Below are 23036 nucleotides of genomic sequence, written 5' to 3'. Positions count from 1 at the left end.
CTTTCTGACTTGAAGAAAAGCCCAAACCGCTTCCAGATGTTGCTTAAACTAGGATGTGGACTGATGTGTTTTTTCTTCCTTTGGTGCCAGAGGTTTGTATATCCTGGTGTTCATCTAGTAGAATCTTCTAGGGAGCTGTAAAAATGCTGATACCCAGGCCATACCCCAGACCAACGGTGTAAAAGTCCTATGGACTGAGGCCCAACCACCAAGAAACTCTGACAACTACTTTCTATAGTGACACCAGTGAACAATACTTTGTTTTTCATGTTTTTGAAACAGGGTCTCATGTAGCCCAGGCTGGCTTGGAACTTGCAGTGTAGTAGAGGACAGCCCTGAACTACTGATCCTCTAGATTCTACCTCCCGAGTGTGGGATTACAGGCGTGGGCTCCCATGCCTGGTGACGCCAGTGGGTTTTTAACAGCATAAACCTAGCGCTTGGCTCTGAGTTCTAATCTCAACTCTTCGACTGATAGACTGTGTGATCCAAGCCCAGCCTTGACCTCTCAGTTTCTCTCTAACTGCTTTGGAAACAAGGTCAACAGTTGCAAATTGTTGTTAGGACATTTGTTGACAAACAAAATACAACAAAAATACAAAGTCCAGCTAGGGCTCTAGCTCAATGGTAGAGAGCCTGCTCAACCCCCAGCAACCACACAGAAGCAACCAGAAAGCCAAAACTGAACAAACTTAATAAACCAAGAGCCCCAGTCCTCCAGGAACACACACACACACACACCCTGCATAGCTTCTTCAGCTGGCCCTCTACACCGAGCACTCCTCAACTGCATGGTCAGACCACCCTGGACCAAAATATTAGAAAGAATTGCATCTGTACAAAGCATGTGAAGTCATTCCCCCATCACTGGTCCTTGAACTGTAGAGGGACAGCCCTTAATATAGTACCTACCCTGAGTCTAGAATCATATGCCAGCTCCAGAAGGTTCAAATATATGGGAGGCTCAGTGTAAATACGGCATATGTATGGGACTCGAGCATCTGAGGTAGGAGTGTGTGTGTGCGCGCGCGCGCATGTGTACATATGCATGGGTATACACATGCGCATACATGTGTGTGGGTGCACATGCTATATATGTTCATGCAGAGGCCAGAGAGACGCCTCAGGCACCAGTGTTGTTCTTCGGGGGGTATCTATCTCATCTTCTGAGGCAGGCTCTCACAGTGGCCTGGAACTGACCAAGAAGGCTAGGCTGTCCGTCCAGCGAGTCCCAGAGACCCATCTGTCTCCACTCCCCTGGTCTCGGGGTTATAGGTACCCACTACCAATGCTGGATTTTAAAATGTGAGTTCTGGGGATTAAACTCAGGTTGGGTGGGAAGCCCTTCACCAGCTGAACCGTCTCTCGGCCCCTCCGCAGATAGTCGTAGCTAGAAGGGTCCAGGGAATCCTCCGTGGATGTGTCGAGGGAGGACTTCATGTGCAAGGTGCTTGCACAGTAGGTATGCGCTGCGGAGGTGGCTGCGCTACTTGCTACTTCGACCATCGCTAGGAAAGACACAGGCGCTTCTGGCATGTCTAGAAGATTCACCAGGACTGCAGTTCTGTCCCGTCATCTCCCAAACCCCAAAGCTGCCGAGCAGTTGCCCACTGTTCCCGCACCCAGGGACCTCACCTCCAGGATGTTGTATCGAGAGTTGTCACAGTAGTCACGGACGCCGATCTCTGTGCCCATGTACCAGCCGCTGAAGGGACAGGCGCTGAACTCCAGGCCGCCAATCTCGAGCAGCATGTTGGACACGGCGGGAAGGCCGTACCATTTGAGCCCCAGGTCTTTAAACCAGTCAAACCTGCAGAGAGCAAACGGCCCCCCCACCCCGCCCCGCTCAGCACGGAGCAGTGTCTCCCGAGCACATGGGGGCAGCATCCTCAGGTTGGGGATGCTCCAGGCCCCCCGAACCCGCTGGGGCCATGCACAGACCCCGATCATTGACATCTCCACCTCCCCACAATCTCCTCTTGCCTCTGCCTTTCACTTTTAAATCTGTGCTTGATTCTAGGCTTAATATTTCTCGCTCTGGGAAACCTTCCCAATGCCCGGCTGGGTCCGGGGGACCTCCTATTTCTCCTCTGCTGTGCTCTTTTGGAACCGAGTGTGCTAGGAGTTGTTTTTCTACAATCTTCTCTCCTCTTTGACACAAACCACAGAGGCAGGGACACAGTGGGCCCCTAAGCCAGTGCCACGGCTGGACGGAGTAAGGACTGTGAAGTTGGTTGGACGGACCTAGAGATGAAGGGAAGCCAAGTGTGCCTCGGCATCTGGTTGTGTGTTCCAGTGCATCAGGAGCCCCAGGACAGGTGTTCCCTGTCCAGGGGAGACTCAGGCAAGGCAGGTGGGGTACCAGTGTCAGGTTGTAACATTGCAGGTTCCCCCAGAGGCTTAGCCAACAAGGTCAGCACTGTCATTTGTATACAGGATATTTTAAATGAAGCCACACTTAAAAAAAAATAAACATTAAAAAAAAAAAACCAGCCGGGCGGTGGTGGCGCACGCCTTTAATCCCAGCACTCGGGAGGCAGAGCCAGGTGGATCTTTGTGAGTTCGAGGCCAGCCTGGGCTACCAAGTGAGTTCCAGGAAAGGCGCAAAGCTACACAGAGAAACCCTGTCTCGAAAAAACCAAAAAAAAAAAAAACCTCTTTAAATAGACAGGTTTCCTCTTGTGTGACTCACCTATCATCACACCCTCATGGCAGGTCTGAGCTGAATCCTGTTTTTATTTTAAAAGTTGAGATATACTTCATCATAGATTAAAAATAATTAACTTGGTTTTTAAGGTCTGTTTGGCACATTACTTAAGTTTCTTAGCAACCTCCCTTAGGTTAGGCTCCAGTCTAGCACCTCAGTGTGGCTTTCCTTCATTCATCTTATAATTACATTTATTTACTTGTGTGTGTGCATGCGAGGACAGCTTACAGGAGTCAGTTCTGTCCTCCCTGGTGTGGGCTCGAAGATCCAACTCAAGAAGTTAGTCTTGGCGGCAAGCTCCGTTACCAACTGAGCCAGCTAACTAACATCTCACGAACCTAGCACGTCCTTTACTCTTAAAGGACACATGCCACCTGCTTCTCTGACCTTGATCTCCTCGCTACTTCTGGGCTCTAGATTCTGTCTGAACTTGGTTCACTCAGGGTCAGCCACTGTATGCAGCTTCCTCGACGGAATGCCCATGTCCATAGTAAGACAGTAGGCATGTCTACTCATGTGACCCCAGCGGCTGGGCAAAGGGCAGGTCATGGAGTTGCTTAGGAGTAGACGTGTCTGATGGCTCAGGCTGGTTCAGAAGGACCCCTTGTCTCCCAGCCTGATAGCCAGGATGGGACCTAGGACCCTGTTGCTGTCTGTTGGGGTTGGGAGAACCTGGGGCGGGTGGGGGGGAGCAGGAGATGGACAGAGGAGTTTTTGGGGGGACCTCCACCCCCAGGGCAGTTCCTCTTACTTGGGGTGCCTGATGGGCACTTCCAGCACCAGCTCTGGGGGGATCTGGAAGAGCTCAGGGTCGTTGCCGTTGGCCTGGAGCAGGAGCGGCAGGACGTCGAAGCGGCCTCTCGGGGCTTTCCAGCCCTGCTGTATGCAGATCTACAAACAGAGTCCCCCTGTCACATCTTTGCCTCTGCCCCTCCACGCACAGCAGGCACAGGGGGCCAGGGCAAGCAGAGGTCCTTACACAAGCTCTCTGGGGCCTCTCAGTCATGAGAGGAGCTTAAAAAATACAATAAAATAAAAGCCTCCTTTACAAGCTCAGTCTGATCTCACCATAGAACCAGGGCAACTTCTCCAGGGGACACAGGTCAGCACTGTCCAGAAAGGGTCTCCTGGGCTGGCTGGGCACACAGAGGGGATGAGGGCTGAGTCTGACTAACTGTGGCATCCCCCACAGGCTAGCTTTATGTGTGGTGTTTAGTGCGGCGAGATACAAAGGAGATCTCCAGTGCTGTGGCTCACTGTAGAAAACGCACAGCTGTCCACAGACACAGCGAGACACAGGAGTCCAAGTGTTCTGGAGGCCTCATTAAAAAGAAAAAACCCAAGAAATGAGGCTCACTTCACTAGCATACTCATGTTAAACTGTGAATTTTAAATCCAACTATGTACCTCATATGAATAATAATTCATTAACAATGGATTAAGATTTTAATGAGACATTTGACACCAAAATTAAATAAGACATTTGTTCATTTACTAAATATATTAAAATCTATGTTTATAGAATATAATAAAGTGCATTAAATGTCAATATCCATTTACTAATTGTATACATTTTTATTCTTTGATTTTTATTTTAAGTGTTCTCTCTGCGGTGTGTGCATATTGTGTATGTGCTTATGTGTGTAGGCTCTCAACCTTATTTTATTAGAGAGGGTCTTTTTTTAAAAAAAAACTTTATTGTTTTTATTTTATGTGTGTGGGTGGTTTGTTTGGGTATATGTCTATGTACAAAGTGCATCCCTGGTGCCTGTGGAGGCTAGAAAAGGGTGTTAGATTTCCTTGAGCTGGAGTTATAGACAGTTGTGAATCACCATGTGGGTGCTGGGAACTGAACCATGGTCCTATGGAAGAACCGCTAATGCTGTTAACCATAGAGCCATCTCTCCAGCCGTGAGGGTCTCACTGTGTAGCCCTGACTGTCCTGGAACTCACTAAGTAGTCCAGGGAGGCCTCTGGCTCCAGAGTGCTGGACCCAAGGTGTGTGCTACCACACTGGGCTCTACCAACTTTTTTGAGACGTGGCCTCTGGCTGCACCTGGAGCTCACAGGTGTGGCTAGATCGGCAGCCGACAGGCAGGATCCTCCTGTCTGCAGCTCCTCTGTGCCGGTATTACAGGCATGTGTCTCTGTGTCCAGCTTCCTGTGGGTGCTGGGGATCCATGTTCAGGCTCTCAAGCTTGTGCAACAAACCCTTTGCTTACTGAGCCACCTCGCCAGCTCGATTTTGTTCTGAGACCCAGTCTCACTATGTAGCTCAGGCTGGCCTCAAACTCACAACCCTTCCACCTCAGTCTCCAGAGTGCTGGAAGTACAGGTGTATGTACACCACCATGATGCACAAAGAAGTGAGTCTATTTTAAATATGATATTTAGTAATAAAATTAAATATACTTAATCCACGAGGTTTCCTAATTTATCCATATGTTAATTTGCTGTACTCTACTACTATAATTTCAAAATATACTCAATATAAGACTATTGATGAACCCTTTCCCTGTTTGTCTTTGGTCGTCTTGGAGGTCTCTTGGTTGGGGTCAGCTCAGCTGTGTAGCATGCTTACAGGCATATGCATGCACAGGCCACCATCGGGGACATGAAGGGCTCCATATAACAACGTGGCCAGGTTTGGGATGTTTCTGTGTGCGGTATGAGTGGAAACAGAAGTCCTACATCTTGACTTCAGGAGGACACATCCTGGTCAGGGATGGTTCTGGACACAGATAAGGAAGAAGATTGGGGCGCATGGTCATGTTCAGCTAAGCAGGAGGCAAGGTCAGCCAAGTACACGCTTGGCAGTTAGCACCCAGCCAAGTAGAACGGAGTCTGGGGAGTCTGGCCCAGGCTCTGAGTGCACAGGTGCGGCTCCTGGTTGCCCTGGTTACAGTCAGTTCTCAGGATTATCACATTTCAATGAGAAAAGCCCTATGCATATGAAGTCAGCACACAGGGGTGGGGAGAAAAGCAGGGTGTGTGTGGGTCGAGTAAAGGGGGAACCCCGACATTGGCATCTGTTTGCTGTGTAACCAGTGGGCACAGCCTATTTGATAGAGTCTCGCCCCTGAACTGCGGCTCACTGTGTCCACATGGAAGGGACCCTGGGAAGAAGGGAGATGGGCAGTCTTGGTTCTCTTGGTAGCATTTGTCAACTTTGGTCCCCAGCATTGTGGAATACAGATGCCTGGGCGAGTCAAGCTCGCTCCAGGAAGGATTGATAACTCAAACTTTTTTTTCAAGACACAGTTTCTCTGTGTAGTCCTGGCACTCACTGTTGTAGACCAGGCTGGCCTCCAACTCACAGAGATCCCTCTACCTCTGCTTCCCAAGTGCTGGGATTAGAGGCGTGCGCCACCACACTTGGCTCACACTATTGATCAACACATGAAGGAGCTACGTCTGTCAGCTCAGGAAGGTGGCCAGGGATGTGACTTCACTGGACAACATTTCTCCTGGTGGGAAGCTGGAAGACCGTCCCTAGAGTCTTAGACATTCCTTCATTCATTTAATAGTTGAGGATAAATTCCTCGGCATTGGCAAGACTCAGTCTATTCAACTCTGAAAGGGGGCGGAAGCTCCCCTACGGGGCTGTGTTGTGAGAATGAGGTTGTGGGCGGTTACGTGTCAGGGCAGGTCTGAGGAGTGGGTCCTGTGTTCCTTGCTGCCTGGCCCCTCTGGGATAAAAAACGTTCAAGTGGAAAAGCACGGGGGAACCGAAAGCCCAGCCAGGGACGGGCTTGGCGCCTCTCAGCTCACCTCTGTAAATTGCACATTGGCGGGGTCCCCCAAGGTGGAACCATCTGGCTGCTTGTAGCCGGCGTAGCGGATGAGCTGTGAGTTCCACACTCGGAAGTCATGCTTACCGTCAGTCCTCTGAGGAAAGATAGTGATGGCCGACCTTGGGAGAGGGGAAAGGGCATGAGTCACCAGGGGGGGATTTGCCCTTTGGAGGACACAGTGGCAAAGCTTGGGGATCGGATGTTCGGGTCCCTAGCGGTGGGAAAGGAGTTGAGTTACCAGCTCCTGCCACAAAACCCATAGTCTGTGCAAGGTGGAGGGTGGGAAACACACATCCTGGCCTTGAAGCTGTGACCCTCCTACCTCAGGCTCCTGAGGGCTGGCGTGAGAGAGATGTGCCACCACACACCGCAAGGCATACGCCCTCCTGAGGGATGTGCCGCCACACACTGCAAGGCATATGCTCTCCTGTCTGAATGTCATGTTCCATCCTTCGTCTGAAATCCCTCTCTGCTGCCACAGGCTCACAGCCAAGGCTGAGCTAGGTTCTATTTCCATAAACAGCATTTGAGATGGAGCTCCCTGGACCCCGTTTTTGAGCGCGTTTTGTAGGTCTTCCTCTCTGGGCCAGGGGATGCAGCACTTGCTGCGGCAGGCCACGATGTCACTGACGCCAGAGAATGAGGACAGAGTCTGGGCTGAAGGCAACTCACGGAGGTAAAAAAAAAACGAGGTTCCGACATCTCTTAGTGAAAAATCTCCGCACCACATGGGAGACAAGCAAGCCGCCTTCCCTCTGGCATGAAGACACGTGGCTATGTCTGTGCGTGGCCACCAGCCAGAGCCTGTTTGTGTGCACATACATTTAAGAAGCCTGTTGACAAACAGGAGAGCCACACATAGCGAGTGGGGTGTGATACTCGCTCTCCACGTGGGAACCGAGCTGGAGGGAGACAGAAGCACGGCCACGCCTCCTCGTCTGCCTTTCTGGAGCTACCTGAGGGCAGTTGGAAGGCCTGTGCTGTTGAGTCACCTGCTCAGGCATAAACTATTTCGGCTTGCAGTCGTACATCCTCCTGTGTCTGTGGCGTAGTTTTGAGACCTGAGATTTACATCTTAAGAAAACAACCCTAAGTGATTATGTTAATTAAGCTCTCCACGAAGCTCCTCTCCCCAAAGTAGATCATTGAACACAGCAGAGGGGTGCTGCCGAGTGTGGGGTGACCCCCCTTCCTCTTGCCGGCTCACAGTGTCCCTTGAGAACCACCAGAAGAGCCCCTAAGTGACTCGAGGGTTTAGTCTTGGCAAGGCCCAGACTAAGAGTTTAGAATATGCTGGAAGGTTCTCTCTCTCTCTCTCTCTCTCTCTCTCTCTCTCTCTCTCTCTCTCTCTCTCTCTCTCTCTGTACGTGCATGTACACGGAGGTCAGAGGCCCATCATGCTTTTTGAGACAAGGTCTCTCAGTCATCGTGGAGCTCACTGACTGTGCTAGGCTGGCTGGAGAACAGGCTCAGGAATCCATCTCCACTTCCACAGCCCTGGGATGGCAAGCACGTACCACTACACCTGGCTTTTTGAAACCTGGGTTCTGAATTTGAACTCAGACCCCCGTGCCTGTGTGGTGAGCACACCTCACCAGCTGAGCATCCTCTCTAGCCCACTCGCTAGAACGTTCTTTGATGTTTTCTCAGGGCGATGTTATTTAGCAAAGAGTCCTAAACATGAATTCCTTGCATACAAATTATTTCTGTCTCTACCGGTGACTTAGGCGGCAAGGAAATCAACACAGGAGGCAGACAAGCCTTCTCTGTCTGAGCTCAGGGCACCCCAGGGTGGGGGGGGGTTGTGGGAATATCCCTGAAAAAGCCTTGGGTGGTTCTGAGGGGGGACTGATTCTCAGCAGCGGGGAACAGAAGTAAGTCACCAGCAGGATTGACAAGTGCAGCCAGCTGTGGATGGGGTCTCATCTGTGAGGGAGCAGCTGAGGCCAGTGTGGAAATCACAGACCAAGGTGCCTCCCTGCCTCAGCTGGCTCCTGTAGCCTATGCTCTTTGTATTGCTCCAAGAGTCCAAGGTGGGGTCAGATGGGGCAGAACTGGAAGGCGCAGTGTCCCGCGGAATGGGAGGTAGCCACAGACAGCAGGGTGGGATGCTGTGAGGACTGGCTCTACTTGGAAATGGGAGTTTGTTATTATTATTATTTTTTTCTTTCTAGGAATCCTAACTAGTTCCCTATCCTCTCCGTGGGTGGCAGGGAACTACAGTCCAGTGAGACGCTCAGTTTTCTGTTGTTCTTTCCAGCAGAGGAGGAGCGGGGGGGAGAAGAATGCCAGGCTATTTCTGCCATCTGGGCTGCCTCCCCAGGAGGGGACAGCCTTCTCTCCCGGCAGCTGAGCCATATCCAGAACCAGAACTCCATGCTGCAGGGACAGCACCCGCCCCACCCCACCCAGCAGGACAACTTACCTGAGGTTCCCTTTGTTGGTGGCGTACTTCACGTGGTTGCAGATGTAGTTGAACATGCCATGGGCTGTGGTGCAGTCTCTGGCATCAAACACCTGCAAAAAAAAAGTGCATGGTGGAATTGCTGGCTGCAAAAGGGCATGGTGGGATTGTTGGCTGCAAAAAGTGCATGGTGGGATTGCTGGCTGCAAAAGGGCATGGTGGGATTGCTGGCTGCAAAAAGTGCATGGTGGGATTGCTGACTGCCTCCTATCTCTCTGGCAGCCCTAGGGAGGGCTTCCTTTCTAAGGTACCCTGAACACACTCCAGCTGCACCCCATCTTAGATATCCAGGCCCCTATTCTTGAGGTCCAGACTGTATAATTTTGTATTCCCTTTTTTGTATGCTAATAACTGAGTAAATATCTCCAAAAATATGCACAGAGGGCAAATGACTAGGAAAGCAGGGTGGTGGAGAAAGGAGTGAGCTGTAGCGGGCTGGTTTATATTTTCTGTGGGCTCACCAGGCATTTCAAAACAAGCACAAAAAAAATCAAATAATCTAGAACAGAGGGTGGAGGTGGGGGCTCATGAGACCCCACTCTGCCCTGAGGAGCTACTGGCAATTGATAGCTTCTTGCTTCCTTTGGTGGCATCACACTGGAGAGCTGACCACGCCCCAGTGAATAACCCCAACTCCCACCCCACCCCCAGCTCATGCCAGAAGCCCAAATCAAATCAGTGGGTCACAGAACATAGCAATAAAATATAAGACTTGGACGTAGAAGAGGACCAGCTGGGAATGTGAAGGTACCTAGAGAAGGTAGTGGGAAGTGAACATGATCCAAATACGTTATAGAAATGAAATGCTATAATGAAACCATCAGGATGCAGAATATACGTTCACATAGCCCATTGCACAGAAAGCCTTGATCCTACAAACCAATCTACTTGTAGCATTAAAATGCTCTCTAGGACAGACTCATACCAGGGACACAGAAGTGAACACCATCAGGCAGGTGCAAGAAAAAATGAGTGTTGGGGTCTTCGGCAAACAGGACAGCCTGGATCCTACTAGGAGGCGTGGCAGTGTCATTCACTGGAGAGCCGTGTTCCGGTAGACCTCCACCAGACTGGATCTCTTTTGAAGCTCCCTCTGCCCCCTTGGCTCCCTCCCTCCCAGAGGGTCTCCCAGGCATCTGAGTGTCACCACCTACCTGCAGCTTGGACCACTGGATCCTGCCCACACATCGAGCAGCATTCCGCCAAGCGTGCTTGGCGCCATAGATGAGCTCGGTGTCCTTGAGCTGGTAGGTGCTGGTGCTTTCGATCTCCTTATTCACCTCCTCCAGCCTGTCCATGTGGGCCTTGGAGCCAAACCTAAGGGAGCGGGGACAGAGAGGGGGCCGCAATGTGATGGCTTGGAAGTGTTCCGTGTGTGTTTGTGTGTGTGTGTGTGTCTGTGTGTGTGTCTGTGTGCATGAGTGTATGTGTGTGTGTGTGCATGTGTGTGTGCATGTGTGCATGTGTGTATATGTGTCTGTGTGCACGAGTGTGTGTGCATGTGTGCATGTGTGTATATGCATGTCTCTGTGCATGAGTGTGTGTGTGCGTGCATGTGTGTGTGCATGTGTGTATATGCGTGTCTGTGTGCATGAGTGTATTTGTGCATGAGTGTATGTGTGCGTACATGTGTGTGTGCATGTGTATATATGCATGTCTGTGTGCATGAGTGTGTGTGTGTGTTAAAGCTCTGTGCTACTAACAGGTGAAGGAGCCTTTATGAGGTGGGGAACAGGGGTGTCTTTCTCAATCTCTCTCCTTCTTACTTTTTCAGGCAGGGTCTCTCACTGAACCAGGAGCTCATCAATTTTGCAAGGCAGTCCAGTGAGCTCCAGGGATCCGCCTGTCTCTACTCCACCCGCAGTGGAGTCACAGACACATACCAACATGCTCTGTTTTCACAAGAGTGTTGGGGATCTGAACTCAGGTCGTCACACTTAAACGTTGAGCATTTTCCCACTGGTCCAACTGCCCGGGCTCCTGTACTTGCCTTTTAATGGATGAGTAGTATTGGTCGAGAAATTCTTTGGCTAGTGGGAAGAGCTGGTCCTTGGTGTGGACGTCTTCTGGCTTCCGAGTGTGCTGGGATGGCAGCATGATAGAGCCCATGCAGATGTGCTCTGTGCACCCCGTTTCCTGGGGGCCAAGAGGGAGGTAAGTGAGTGTCTGGCTTCTCGCCACCAAGGTTAGCAGGTGTCATGACTGAGGACCAGGGCCCGGACTCACAGAAAGCTTGACTCGGCATTCTATTCCAAAGGGATCATCCCAAGCCAGCTTCAGATCATTGCTGGACGTGATTGGTTGAAGCCCTCGAGGAACTGCCCAAGGTGTTTGCACTGGTCGGTTAGGGAAGGGACCCTGCCACTGGAACACACAGCCACGGTGCAACAGCCTAGTGTCTGTCTGCCTCTGACATCTCTACCTGAATCCTCTGTCAATCATGTACCCATCTATCACCTATCAACCTATCATCTATATATTATCATCTATCTATCCTCTATCAATCTATCATCTATCTATCATCTATATATTATCTATCTATGATGTATCATCTATATATCTATTCATCTATTATCTATTTATTAGTCTATCATCTAGGTATCAATCAATCATCTATTTTTAATTTTCTATCTAATCTATCATTTATCATGTCAATTATCTATTATCTACCTATCACCTATCTATCATCTATTATCAACTTATCAACAATCTATCAACCATCTATCTATATGTCTGTTTACCTACCCTCTATCAATCTATCATCTGTCATCTATATATTTTCTATCATCTATATATTATCTATCTATGATCTATCATCTATTAGCTATCTATTAATCTATCATCTAGGTATCAATCATGTACTTTTAATTTTTGAACTAATCTATCATTTATCATATGTCAATCATCTATTATCTACCTATCACCTATCATCTATTATCAACCTATCAATAATCATTTATATGTCTGTCTACCTACCCTCTATCCATCCATCATTTATTAACTCTATTATGTATCTACTATATATCTACTCATAATCAACCCATCCATTAGTTATTTACTCATCTATCATTGAACATCTCTCTATCATCTATCTATCTATTTATCTATCTATCTATCTATCTATCTATCTATTATCTATCTATCATCTATCCATCTATCTATCTATCTTCTATTTTTTTTTGTTTTGAGACAGTGTCTCATATAGCTGAGGCTGGCCTTGAGCTCACTATGTACCTGAGGTTGGCCTTAAGTTCTTGACTCTCTGCCTTTACCTCTCAAGTACTAAAAGTACACGTGTGTGCCATTACACCCATTTCCAGAGAAACTTTTTTATTCTATGTTGATCAAAGAGAACTAATGACATTGTCATTCTCATCTCATCATCTGTTGTCATTGATATTATTATTATTATTATTATTTACTACTACTGAGACAAGGTCTCATATAGTCCAGGCTAGCCTATATGGCCATGGCCAAAGATAACCTTTGAATTTCTGACTCTGTTGCCTCCACCTCCTGAGTGTAGAGATTACAGTCACGCACCACCACACCACTTGTGTGCTGGCGTGTAAACCCAGGGCTTTGGGCGTGCTAGGCAAGCACTTTAATCAAGCTTCCCTCCCCCCAGCTCCTATTAATGTGTCTGAACACATCCTATGGCAGATGGATGTCGAAGATGGCCTTGCTCTTCCCTTCCGTGCACAGCATCCCCTGTGATGTGATTCTACTTCACCTCCCCCGAGATGCAGTCAGCCCCTCACCCCTTGGATCCGGTTGCTTTGCACCCATAGAATCCAGTAGGAGTGACCCTGGGCCGTGTGCCAGCCTAGGTCTCAAGAGTCTTGTATGCTAACGGAAAATAGAGAGATCTTGCAATCTTCTGCAGCCCTGGGGGTAAGCCCAAGGTTGCTTGCTGGGAGAGGAGAGGCCGTGTAGAACACAGTCACATTCTGCCAGGGCTCTCCTAGAGCAGCCTGACCTGAGCTGTCTTCTCGAGGGACTGAAGGTGCATGAGATAGACCCCATCAAAATCAGCCACTTCTTGGCCAGGTCTGCAGAGCCACCTGGCTAGACTGTGGACTTTAAAAAGTAATACACAGTAGTTGTTTTCAGCCACTGAGTTTGAGGCCCACTTGTTACATTGCACTAGCTGACAGATACAACACTCCTTCAAGAGGCTCATTTTTTTTTTAAACAAAAATGGAAGGCAATGGAGTGTTGAGTACTAAGAATGTGGTAAAGAACAGAGGACACAGCGTGAAGCAAAGGAAGGGTTGGTTCGATACCCCATCCGTGATCACACTGTAAGAGGCAAAGGATGTGCAAGAATCCTTAAAATCTGCTGGGAGCAGGGTGCTCACACATAAAAACCCATCAGTGGGGCATCCAGGGAGGTGTGAGCCCATGCCTGCCGACTCTCTGGCTGTCACAATGTGGGTGGGGATTCTGGCCTCTCATGGGGGGGGAGCTTCAGATAGTGTTGATCACATTGCCACGCACAGGACCCTCCCTCCAAGATAGCCCCCTGCCTCTTGTGAGGTGGGTCAGTCCTAACGCTCACCAATGTACTCTTGAGGTGCAGAGTATCGGTGAGGACCACGTCTGTCTCCCAGTTCTTGACCTTGAGGAAGCGGGGGCACCTGGAAGGACTGCCATTCTTGGTAGGCGACTGTTTCCCCGAGGCAGGGGGCTGTAAACGAGAAAGGAAGCGACATATGAGACCTTTAGGCTTTGCTCTTTCTAGAGTTTTCTCGGGGTCACCACTACCTTCACAGAGAGAAGGCCCCAACCTTCCCCGGGTGTCGGGTGTGAGGTTCCCAGGAATGAAGCTCTGCCTATGCCAAAGACACACGATGGCATGGAAAGATGTTATGGGTTGAATCCTGGGGTAAAAGGCAGAAGGTCATAGGGGATTGCTTCAATGTCTTTGCCACAGAGTCAAGAATATCTAGAACAGACAATACATTCTTGTTTGTTTGTTTGTTTGTTTGAGACAGGGTTTCTCTGTGTAGAACCTTTCGTAGAACTCACTCTGTAGCCCAAGCTGGCCTCAAACTCACAGAGATCCGCTTGCCTCTGCCTCTCGAGTGCTGGGATTAAAGGCGTGCGTCACCGCCGCCTGACTCTAAACTATACATTCTATTATCTAGAATATCTCATAGAGACCCAGTGAAGCTTTGTTGAATGAATAAATGATAGAAGAAACTAGCAGCTGTTGAGTAGTTGCGGTCCTTAGAGTTGTAGAAACCGGGTCATTTGCTTGATGGGAGCACCCCTATGGGAGAGGCAACCCGGGGAGGGAGCTAGTCTGAGCTGTGTGACTCACGCATAGGCAAGTTCTAACTCCCAAGTTCTCACGGCCACGTTTCATCAGAACTCATGGCCAGAGTAGACACTGGCCAGTTTAGCCTTCTGAAACAGGAGAGAAAGAATAAACAGATACAAAGATGATATGTCGGCAGGTGGGATGAGAATGCAGAGGGAGGGAGGGAGCGAGGGAGGGAGGGAAGGTGGGAGGGAGGGAGGGAGGGAGGGGATGGAGCCTGAGTGGAGAAAGGGAGAGGTGAGCGCGAGGGCCTGTGGTCAGGATGAGTTTGCTAAATTCGAAGGACCAGGGGGCCATGGAGCTGGCTCAGTTGCTTCACCGAGCACACGGATCTGAGCTCGATTCCTGGGACCCACGTGAAAAACCCAGGCACGGCCATGTGAGGGGGAGAATAGGGATGGGAAGGCTAAAGGTCAAGCCCATGGCCCACAAGCTTGGAGGGGCTGAGGCAGGAGGACAGCTATGAGTTAGTTACATGATGGCGCTGGCAGCCTGAGTCTTTGAAGACCAGCACTGCTTTCCTCCCTCAGTCCTGGGTGTCGCTCTGGGCTCCTCGCTTTGGTGCCCCTGGGGGCTGAGTGACAGCGGGAATCCAGGAGGGGAGCGGTGGACATGGTGTCCCCATCAGGGTGGGAGGGCAGAGGTTCGGAGTGAGGCGGGGAATGAGGACAAGGCGTAGGGTGTGGCAGGTGGAGGGGTGCCCCAGCCCTCCCCACCAGGCAGCAGAGAAACAAGATAACAAGCCAATGGGAGAGCCTGGGTAGCACACCAGACGCCTTGCTGGGGCTGCTGTACTTGGCTTTGATGTTTTAACTAGCCACCAGTGACCCTGGATGACCCGGGAGGGGACAAACGAACAGACAGAGACGCGTGTAGCAGACAGGGGCCCCGCATACAGGACACAAACGGCTTTTCTGAGTGGGAACCAAGGTCTCGGCTCAAAATGCAGATTAGCATGCCCAGGACCATGAGGCTGGAGCGGGCACATGTGGACTGAGCTGGCGGCCACACTCGTCCTTTCCTGGCTTTGTGTCCGCTGTAGGACGATGGAAGAAGCTTCTGGGTTTCGGGGGTGGGGGTGGGGGACACCTGCTCTAGCTGGAGGCTTGCAGAAGTGTGAGAGGAGGCATTGTAATGATTTTCTGAACTCACTCTGCCAAGGGCTTTGCTGAAGCCTGAGAGAAAGGCCTGGGCACTCAGGCTCCACGGAGGCTGAGAGACCCCACACAGGTGATAATGCTCGCCCTGTAACTGGGGAGCAGGTATGACTCACTGACTGTCCTGAGGCAGGGGTCTGGGCTCTGCAGCCCATGGGCCCAACCAATGCATGCCTGTGTGTTTCTGTAGAACACGTTTTCCCATTTTTCCACGGTTCAATATAAAAACCTCAACAAGAACGGTACTTGGTGTTTCATGAACGTGATACAAGGCTCAAGTTTCAGTGGTAAGTTTCTCAATGGTCATCCATCCTGTTGCCTGTTTCTTTTGTGAGGGGCTGGGACTGAACCCAGGCCCTTATACACACTTGGGTGAGTGATCCCCACTGAGCTACATGTCCAGCCTTTGAGGCAATTCTGTTACGTTTTCCAGACAGGCTTTGCACTCATGGTGTAGCCCAGGTTGACCTTGAACTTGTCATCCTCCTGCCTCAGCCTCCTGAGTAGTTGGAGACATGCACCTCTGCCATCAGGCCTGGCCTGTTCATAGCTTCCTGTACACTGTAGTGTCAGTGTGTTGTAATTATGACAGGAACCAAGACTGGAGAGTCCCCAAAGCCAAGGATGTCTCCAGTTTTGCCACTGGCCTATTTTGCTCAAATGCCATTGGATTGGAGCTCTTTCCAGAATTTCTAGGAAATAGCCCTGTGTGCCCTGCTCTCCAACAACCCTTACCACATGCTAGACATCTTCACAGAGCTTAGCACAGCCTGCAGGTGGGTTTTTGTACATGTGCATGCGTGTGTGTGTGTGTGTGTGTGTGTGTGTGTGTGTGTGTGTGTGTTTTAGAGGTCAGAGGACAACCTTGGGTATTATCTCAGGCACTATCCACCTTATTTTGAGACAGGATCTTCTATTGGCCAGAAACCCACAAGTAGCATGGGCTAGCCAGCCAGTGAGCCCCAGGGGTCCACCCCTCTCCATTTCTCCAAGTTACAAGTCTAAGTTAAAAGCACCATGTCTGACTTTCCCCTTTGATCTTAGCATGCTTGAAAACGTGGAGTGGCCTAAATGCACAGCTAAGGACTCTGGTAAGGTCTTAATTGAGGGAGGACAGAGAAACATGAAGCTGCTGGGCTGTAGCCAGGGTAACAGAGGTGCCTGGACTCTTTGTGGGGTCACAACCTGACAGACCCATCATAAAGTGAAAACACCATAAGAAGAAAATTCGTTATGACACCTAACCCACGGGCCATCCCGGCTCTGTAGCGAAGCACACTGTAGGTGCCGGGTGTTTCTCCTTGTGATTTCTCACCGACAGGGAGCTGCAGCGATTGGGCTGCGTATTCCAGCAAAACCTGAAGTACAATTTCTACAGAATAAATATTGCTTTCTCACCATCGTGAAACTGAAATGCTAAGGATCTCAAGGATTGTGGGAGGGAGTCGGGGAGGGCTGAGAGTCTTGAAGATGCTTTCTTAACACTGTGGTTGGTGGAGGGGGGGGGGAGGGTGGAAGAGCCGGAAGGTAGATCTTCTAGAAGTGGGGCTGGAAGAGGGGAGCCGGGCTGAGTCTGGGGTGTGAGAAGAGCCAAGTCAGCCGGGTGGCTTCCTGCCTGGGTTATAGATGTTCTGAAAACTTGATGAGACACTCTCAGACTCTTGAGAAGAGAAGAGAATGGGGGAGAATGTGGGAGTTGGAGGGAGGAAGTGTTTAAGGTATAGGAAGCCAGAACCTCAATATGACAGGAAGGTGTCAGAGCAGGGGCCAAGGACCTGTGTGTTTCCAATAATTGGGTCCCCTCAAATCCTTACATCAATGCCCCAAAGCCCCGTACCTCTGAATGTGACTGTGGTGGTCACTTTGAGAGGGTCTAGAATCACCAATAGAGACAGGCTCCTGGGCATGCCAGCAGGAGAGTTTCCAGATTAAGTTCACTGAGGTGAGAAGACCGAATCTGACTGTGAGTGTCCCTGTCCTATGGGCTGGGGTCTTGGAACCGAATACAGAGGAGGACATGAGCTGAGCTCCAGCATTCATCTCTCTGCTTCCCGACTGTGGATACAATGTAACCAGCTGCCTCACACTCCTGTCATAACGCTGTCCCCCTCCACCCTCTAACTGAGAGCGGGAATCAACCCTTCCTTCCATGGGTTGCTTTGGTTGAGCATTTTGTCTCGGTAACAAGGAAAGGAACTGATACAGCACCAGGTTGTCAGGACGGGGTTATGCAGCCCCGGGTGAGTGAGCCCTGGAGCTGAGCCCAAGCTTGTGCGGCCTTCTTCCTTGTTGGCACCAGCCACGGCTGCTCTGTGACAGCCCTGCGCCAACCTGCCTCCTCTGGACTTGTCCTGAAATGAGGACAGCGAGCCAGGCATAAGCTGGGCAGCAGGCCATCACACCACAGGGGCTAGACGCCGCCCACTGCGATCTTCCTGCAACCCTGGGCAACACCTGCTCCAACCTGTGGGGACGACTTCTTCAGGAGAGCCAGCCTAACCCAGTTATGGTGGTGGAGCATCCACGCCATGAGCACATTGTTGCTCGGAGCACGGAACCAATTGTGCTTAGGACCTGAGAATGGTTTCTGTGGGGTAATGCACAAAGCATTGTGTCCAAAGTGATCTGGTCCCTGCAGGGACCCTATGGATGCCAGCAACTGCTCACTCTGTTTCCTTTCCCCATCCTACCATGTTTAGCCCATGGGGGTGGGGAGGAGGAGTACCCAGGAAGCAGACCTGCTCTAGCGGAGGCAGCTCAGACCCCTGAGATGAAGAGATCTTTAAGCTAGAATGTGAGCCAGGGAGGGACGGCCCAGTTTCTGAAAAGCTGGCTGCGCAAGCCTGAGGACCTGATTTCGGATCCCCAGCACCCATGGAAAAAGCCAGGGGTCACAATTTGTGCTTGGAACCCCAGCCCTGGGACAGAGGACAGGTGGATCCCTGGTACACTCTGGCCAGTTGGTCCAGTCAAAATGGGTTCAGTGAGAGACCCCAGCTCAGAAAAATCAAGTGGAATCACCCACTGGGGCACGAACAACCTACTACAGGCGACACTAAATGGGTTATAAAAAAAAAAAAAAAAAAAAACTACAAAAGGACATGAAGTTGGGAGGGAGGCAGAGGGTATGTTAGGGTAAGGGACAGTGAGGAGGGCTGGAAGAAGGGGATGCAGGATGGATGTGACCAAGATGTATTGGATACGTGCAAGGAATTTTTGAAAATAAAAAAAAGAGGATGCTGAAGGTGACACTGGCATTGACCTCTGACCACCATGTCCACACAAATACATGTGCATATGCATCCACACATGTGCACTTGCACATGCATGCCTCCCCCAAAAAAGCTAGAAAACTCACATTGCCCCCCATCCTGGAGAGACCGCTGGATAGTTGCATGTTCCAAGACAACCCTAAACTTGACCCTGTGACCACACCACACTAGAACGGCTATGTGCCCAAGAAATTAATTTGAATACTGAATCCTGTAAATACCTGTGGCTCATTTCCACCGGGTCTTGTTTAGCAAGTAGAGGAATGGGGAAGTAGAGGAATGAAGGGAGGGATCTCTAGAGCTGTCAGGATCTCTGTCGGGAGGTCAAGGGGCCTCAGCTATCAGTTGGGAAAAGGGGCGGGCAGCTCAGCCTGAGGTAGGGTTACAGGAAAAGGATTTTGATAGAGTGCCACACAGTGACTCAGTACTGAGAGAATTCTCCCTGGCTCCCCATCAAATGCCATGGCCTCGCTAGGTGGGGACAGCTTGCACCGAGTACACTTGCTATGGAAACAAACCGTTATTAGAATATGTGGAAGTTCCCACCGGGCTGAACCCAAACACTGGGCTAAGGGCATTCAAACCCCATTTCCTGGCTCCACTCTGGCTCTGACCCCCAGACAGCAGGACTTGGTGTCTTTGTGTGCATGTAGGGTATGTGTGTGTGTGTGCACGTGTGTGCGCGTGCGTGTGTGTTCACGTGCACATGAGCGTTCTATATGTGTGCTTATGTGTGCGCATGCGTGGCATATCTCTACCTGTTTGTACATGTGTATGTGGAGGCCAGAGGCCCCTATTGGGGTATCTTCCTCAGTAGCTCTCCACCTCATGTTTTGACACAGGGACTCTCACTGAACATGGAGCTTGCCAGTCAGTTAGACTGGCTGGCCAGTGAGCTCTAGGAATTCTCCTGTCTCTGCCTCCCCAGTACTGAGTTACAGGTGTGCACTCTGTTGCCTGGCATTTGACATGGGAGCTGGGGATTTGAACTCAGCTTCTCATGCTTGTACAGCGAGCATTTTACTGATGGAGCCATCTCCCCAGAGCTGGTGACAGTCTTTCCATTAAGGGACCTATAAAGACCAGGGATCACCAAACAGATTGCTTAGGTAGAGGGACGGAAGGCATTGACAGAGATTATATTCCGACACCCAGTGCAGTGGATAGAAGGCCTTGTTCAGGAGAACTTTTTGGAAAGCATGGTTTTGAAGGGCTGCTTCTTAAGGGCAGTGGGACTCAGCGTGGGTGAGCTGAGCCAAGCAAGGTGGGGCATGTGAGTCAAGTGTAGTGTGTGTGTGTGTGTGTGTGTGTGTGTGTGTGTGTGTGTGTGTATGTGTGTGTGTGCGTGCATGCGTGTGTGTGTGTGTGTGTGTGTGTGTATGTGTGTATGTGTGTGTGTGCATGCATGCGTGTGCATGCATGCGTGTGTGTGTGTGTGTGTGTGTGTGTATGTGTGTATGTGTGTGTGTGCGTGCATGCGTTTGTGTGTGTGTGTGTGTGTGTGTGTGTGTGTGTGTGCTGTACACACTTGAGTGTACAGGTCACATGTTTGTGCCTGCAGAGGCCAGAGCAGGAGGCAGGGCATCAGCTGTCTTCCTCCGTCACTCTATGCCTTGTGCCCTTGAAGCAGGGTCTCTCCCTGAGCCTGAAGTTCCCCACAGTGCCTAGGCTGGCTGGCCAGCAAACTCTTGAGATCCTCCTGTCTCCAGCCACAAATGCTGGGGTTACAGGCATGTATAGCCCTGCCTAGCTTTTTATGTAGGTGCTGGATTTGAACTCAGGTCCTCACACTTGCCCAGCAAGTGCTCTTACCCAATGAGCCATCTTGCCAGCCCAGTCTCCTTTGTACTATAAGCTATCTCTAGAAACATTACCTACTGCTGCATTAGGTAAGGGGCTGGGGATGAAAAGAGATGGCAATCCTGAAGTACTCAGTACAGCACTGGCAACACTCAGTAAGTACCAGGTCTGGCTGCTGTGGTTGCTGCCATTATTCCATAGATGAACCCACTTCATTCCCCCCCCCCAGGAGATGATGAGCCCCTGTGATGAGGGGGAGGCTCAACTCCATGCTAACTAGTCATCTGATGGAGATCACCAGTGAGGACGGGGCCATCCTGGTCCCATCTACAGCACGGTTGGCTACCATGCTGTGGCCAGGAAACCCTGGGCTCTAATGGCTGCACATCTATCTCCATGGTGGTGGTGTTAACCGCCACGGCTGATATTTTTATTTCTATCACTAACAGGCCTGGGTCAGGGCTGACGAAGGGTCCCTGCTGTCACGATGGGTTGGAAGCTGTGAGGCAGAGAGTCTGCTCTATCCCTCTGTTGCCCAGGCCCACAGGGCAGCTGTCCCTCTGCCATTCGACAGAGCAGGCAGGCCCCAGCTCTCAGAGACTCCCCTGTAGACTAGGGGGTGTGGGTGCAGGAGCCTGGCCCCTCCTGCCTTGTAATTTGGGGCTCCCCAGAGGCCAGTGTGCTGGTACTTGCTTGGAAATACAGAGACGCTCCACAATGGATTCTGACATTTTGAAAGCAGCCAGGAAGCCCTGGGTCCCCAGGGAGGGGAAATGCCAGCTCCTGGTGAGGTGAGGGGTGGGGAGGGAGTCACAAGGAAGGCCGCTGGAGTGACTATCTAATCTCTTAAAACCAGCAGGAGGCTGGAGACAGGATGGGGGGCTGGGAGAGAGGGGCGGACCCCAGGGGAGAAGCCACTTTGGCCTGGAGTCTTCCTTACCTGTGCATTGTGGGTTGGATGAGTGATTGATTGGACTCAGAAGGTGGACATCTGCCTCCAGACAATGTAAAGTTACTTCTCCCTTAGGAGAGCAGCTGGGGCACACGAGAGACACAGATAATCAATGAGAGGGGGCGCTGAGAAGGGCTGGGTCCCACTCCTAAGGTTCAATAGAACCATTTTGGCTTAATGGGACACGGCTCCCACAAGCTCATGCTCTGAACAGTTGGACCCCAGCGGGTAGTGATGTTGAGAGGCCTGGAGCCTGGCTAGAGGAAGTGAGTCACTAGGTGATTGGCACTGAGGTCATAGCTGTGCCCCCCCACTTCCTGTGCTAGCTCCACGTCCTGATCTGCCAAGATATGAGCAAGCAGCCTCACCCACTTGCCACTGCGGCAGCCAGGATGGCTCCCCTCTGTTCCTTTCCTGCCATAACGGACTATACAAGCCCTGAACTGGGCAAAGAAAATAACCTCTCCTAAAGCTGCCTGGGAGCAGACACTCTGTCACGGCACAGAGAAAAGAACAGAGGGAGAAGGGACCAGCAGCAGGTCTCACGTTATTTATCTGTTGCGACATTTTACATATGATGATTATCATGTATACATACAGAAGGGCCTTAGCATGGTGCCTCAGGTGGGGTGAGCCTGAAAGCTAACAGCAGAGATCCAGTAGAGAGCCTCAGAAGCGCAAACCCACAGCTTGCCAGCCATCATCATTTGTTTTTACCAGACAACTTTTTATCTACTTTATGCTAGGCAAACTCCTACTTGATCTTCAAAGCTCAGGTCCAGTGGTACCTCTTTGATGAGTCACGTAAGTTCCCACAGCACCCCGTTTAGCACTAAGCACGCAGTGGATGTGCACTTGGCCACAAGGCTCTTGAGGGCAGGGAAGGTGGAGTTTGCTTTTCTCTGCTTCTGTCACAGGGCTATGCACAGGGGTTTCGAGGAAGTCCAGGAAGTAGTGCATTCTGCCTTCCATCTCGGGCCAGAGGCAATTTGTGCTGTGGATGTACAAGACGAGGTCCACAGAAGTATCACCAAAGACTAGAAACTACAGGATCTCTGACCCTTCTTGCAGCAAGAGAAACCACCACTATATAGAAACGAACAGCTCAGCTTTCCCAGACTGGTTCAAGGCTGGCACCTGTGTGCCAGGCTCTCCAAATTTAAACAAATACGAGCCCCCAAGGATGGTGGCACTCCTTTCTGGGCCAAGAATGTAGCCTCATCATTTCTTTAAAAAAAAAAAATAGTGCTGTGAGTTAGGAAGTTCTTTCTCGTGTCTAGCCTGTATCCTCCTCGCTTCCTTCATACTCTGTGCCCCTTTGCCCAGTTCTGGGGAGGGAGAATACAGACAGCTGCTCCCCCTCCATGGTCACCAGTCTCTTCCTGACTTGGGAAGCAGACAGAGAGGTCCCTCTATGCAGAGTGAACAGCGCTGTCTGCCTGAGGATGCTCACAAAAGTAGCCTGTGAAAGTACCATTGCAGAAAGCCACTGCTGGCCGAAATGCAGAGAATGCCTGGCTATGGGATGCTCCATTCCAACCAACACATCTGTAACACAACCCTC

At 50.6% G+C, this 23036-nt stretch overlaps 1 protein-coding gene across 2 annotated transcripts in view; it reads right to left on the bottom strand.

The window, feature by feature from the left end:
- The window catches only part of Nos1 (nitric oxide synthase 1), a 115630-nt gene that overhangs the window by 49475 nt on the left and 43119 nt on the right, over positions 1–23036 (bottom strand). For both annotated transcript variants that reach the window (XM_042267997.2, XM_006970808.4), the window contains 7 exons: positions 13527–13655; positions 10956–11101; positions 10120–10282; positions 8927–9018; positions 6479–6620; positions 3459–3598; positions 1636–1810 (listed from right to left, as the gene is read on the bottom strand). In XM_042267997.2, the coding sequence (XP_042123931.1) occupies positions 1636–1810; positions 3459–3598; positions 6479–6620; positions 8927–9018; positions 10120–10282; positions 10956–11101; positions 13527–13655 (987 nt within the window). The remainder of the gene's footprint in view (positions 1–1635; positions 1811–3458; positions 3599–6478; positions 6621–8926; positions 9019–10119; positions 10283–10955; positions 11102–13526; positions 13656–23036) is intronic.

This window comes from Peromyscus maniculatus, chromosome 23 (genome assembly GCF_049852395.1).
Source record: "Peromyscus maniculatus bairdii isolate BWxNUB_F1_BW_parent chromosome 23, HU_Pman_BW_mat_3.1, whole genome shotgun sequence".
Taxonomy (NCBI): domain Eukaryota; kingdom Metazoa; phylum Chordata; class Mammalia; order Rodentia; family Cricetidae; genus Peromyscus; species Peromyscus maniculatus.
The sequence above is the reverse complement of the archived record's forward strand: the minus strand, read 5'-3'. Positions and strand labels throughout refer to the sequence as shown.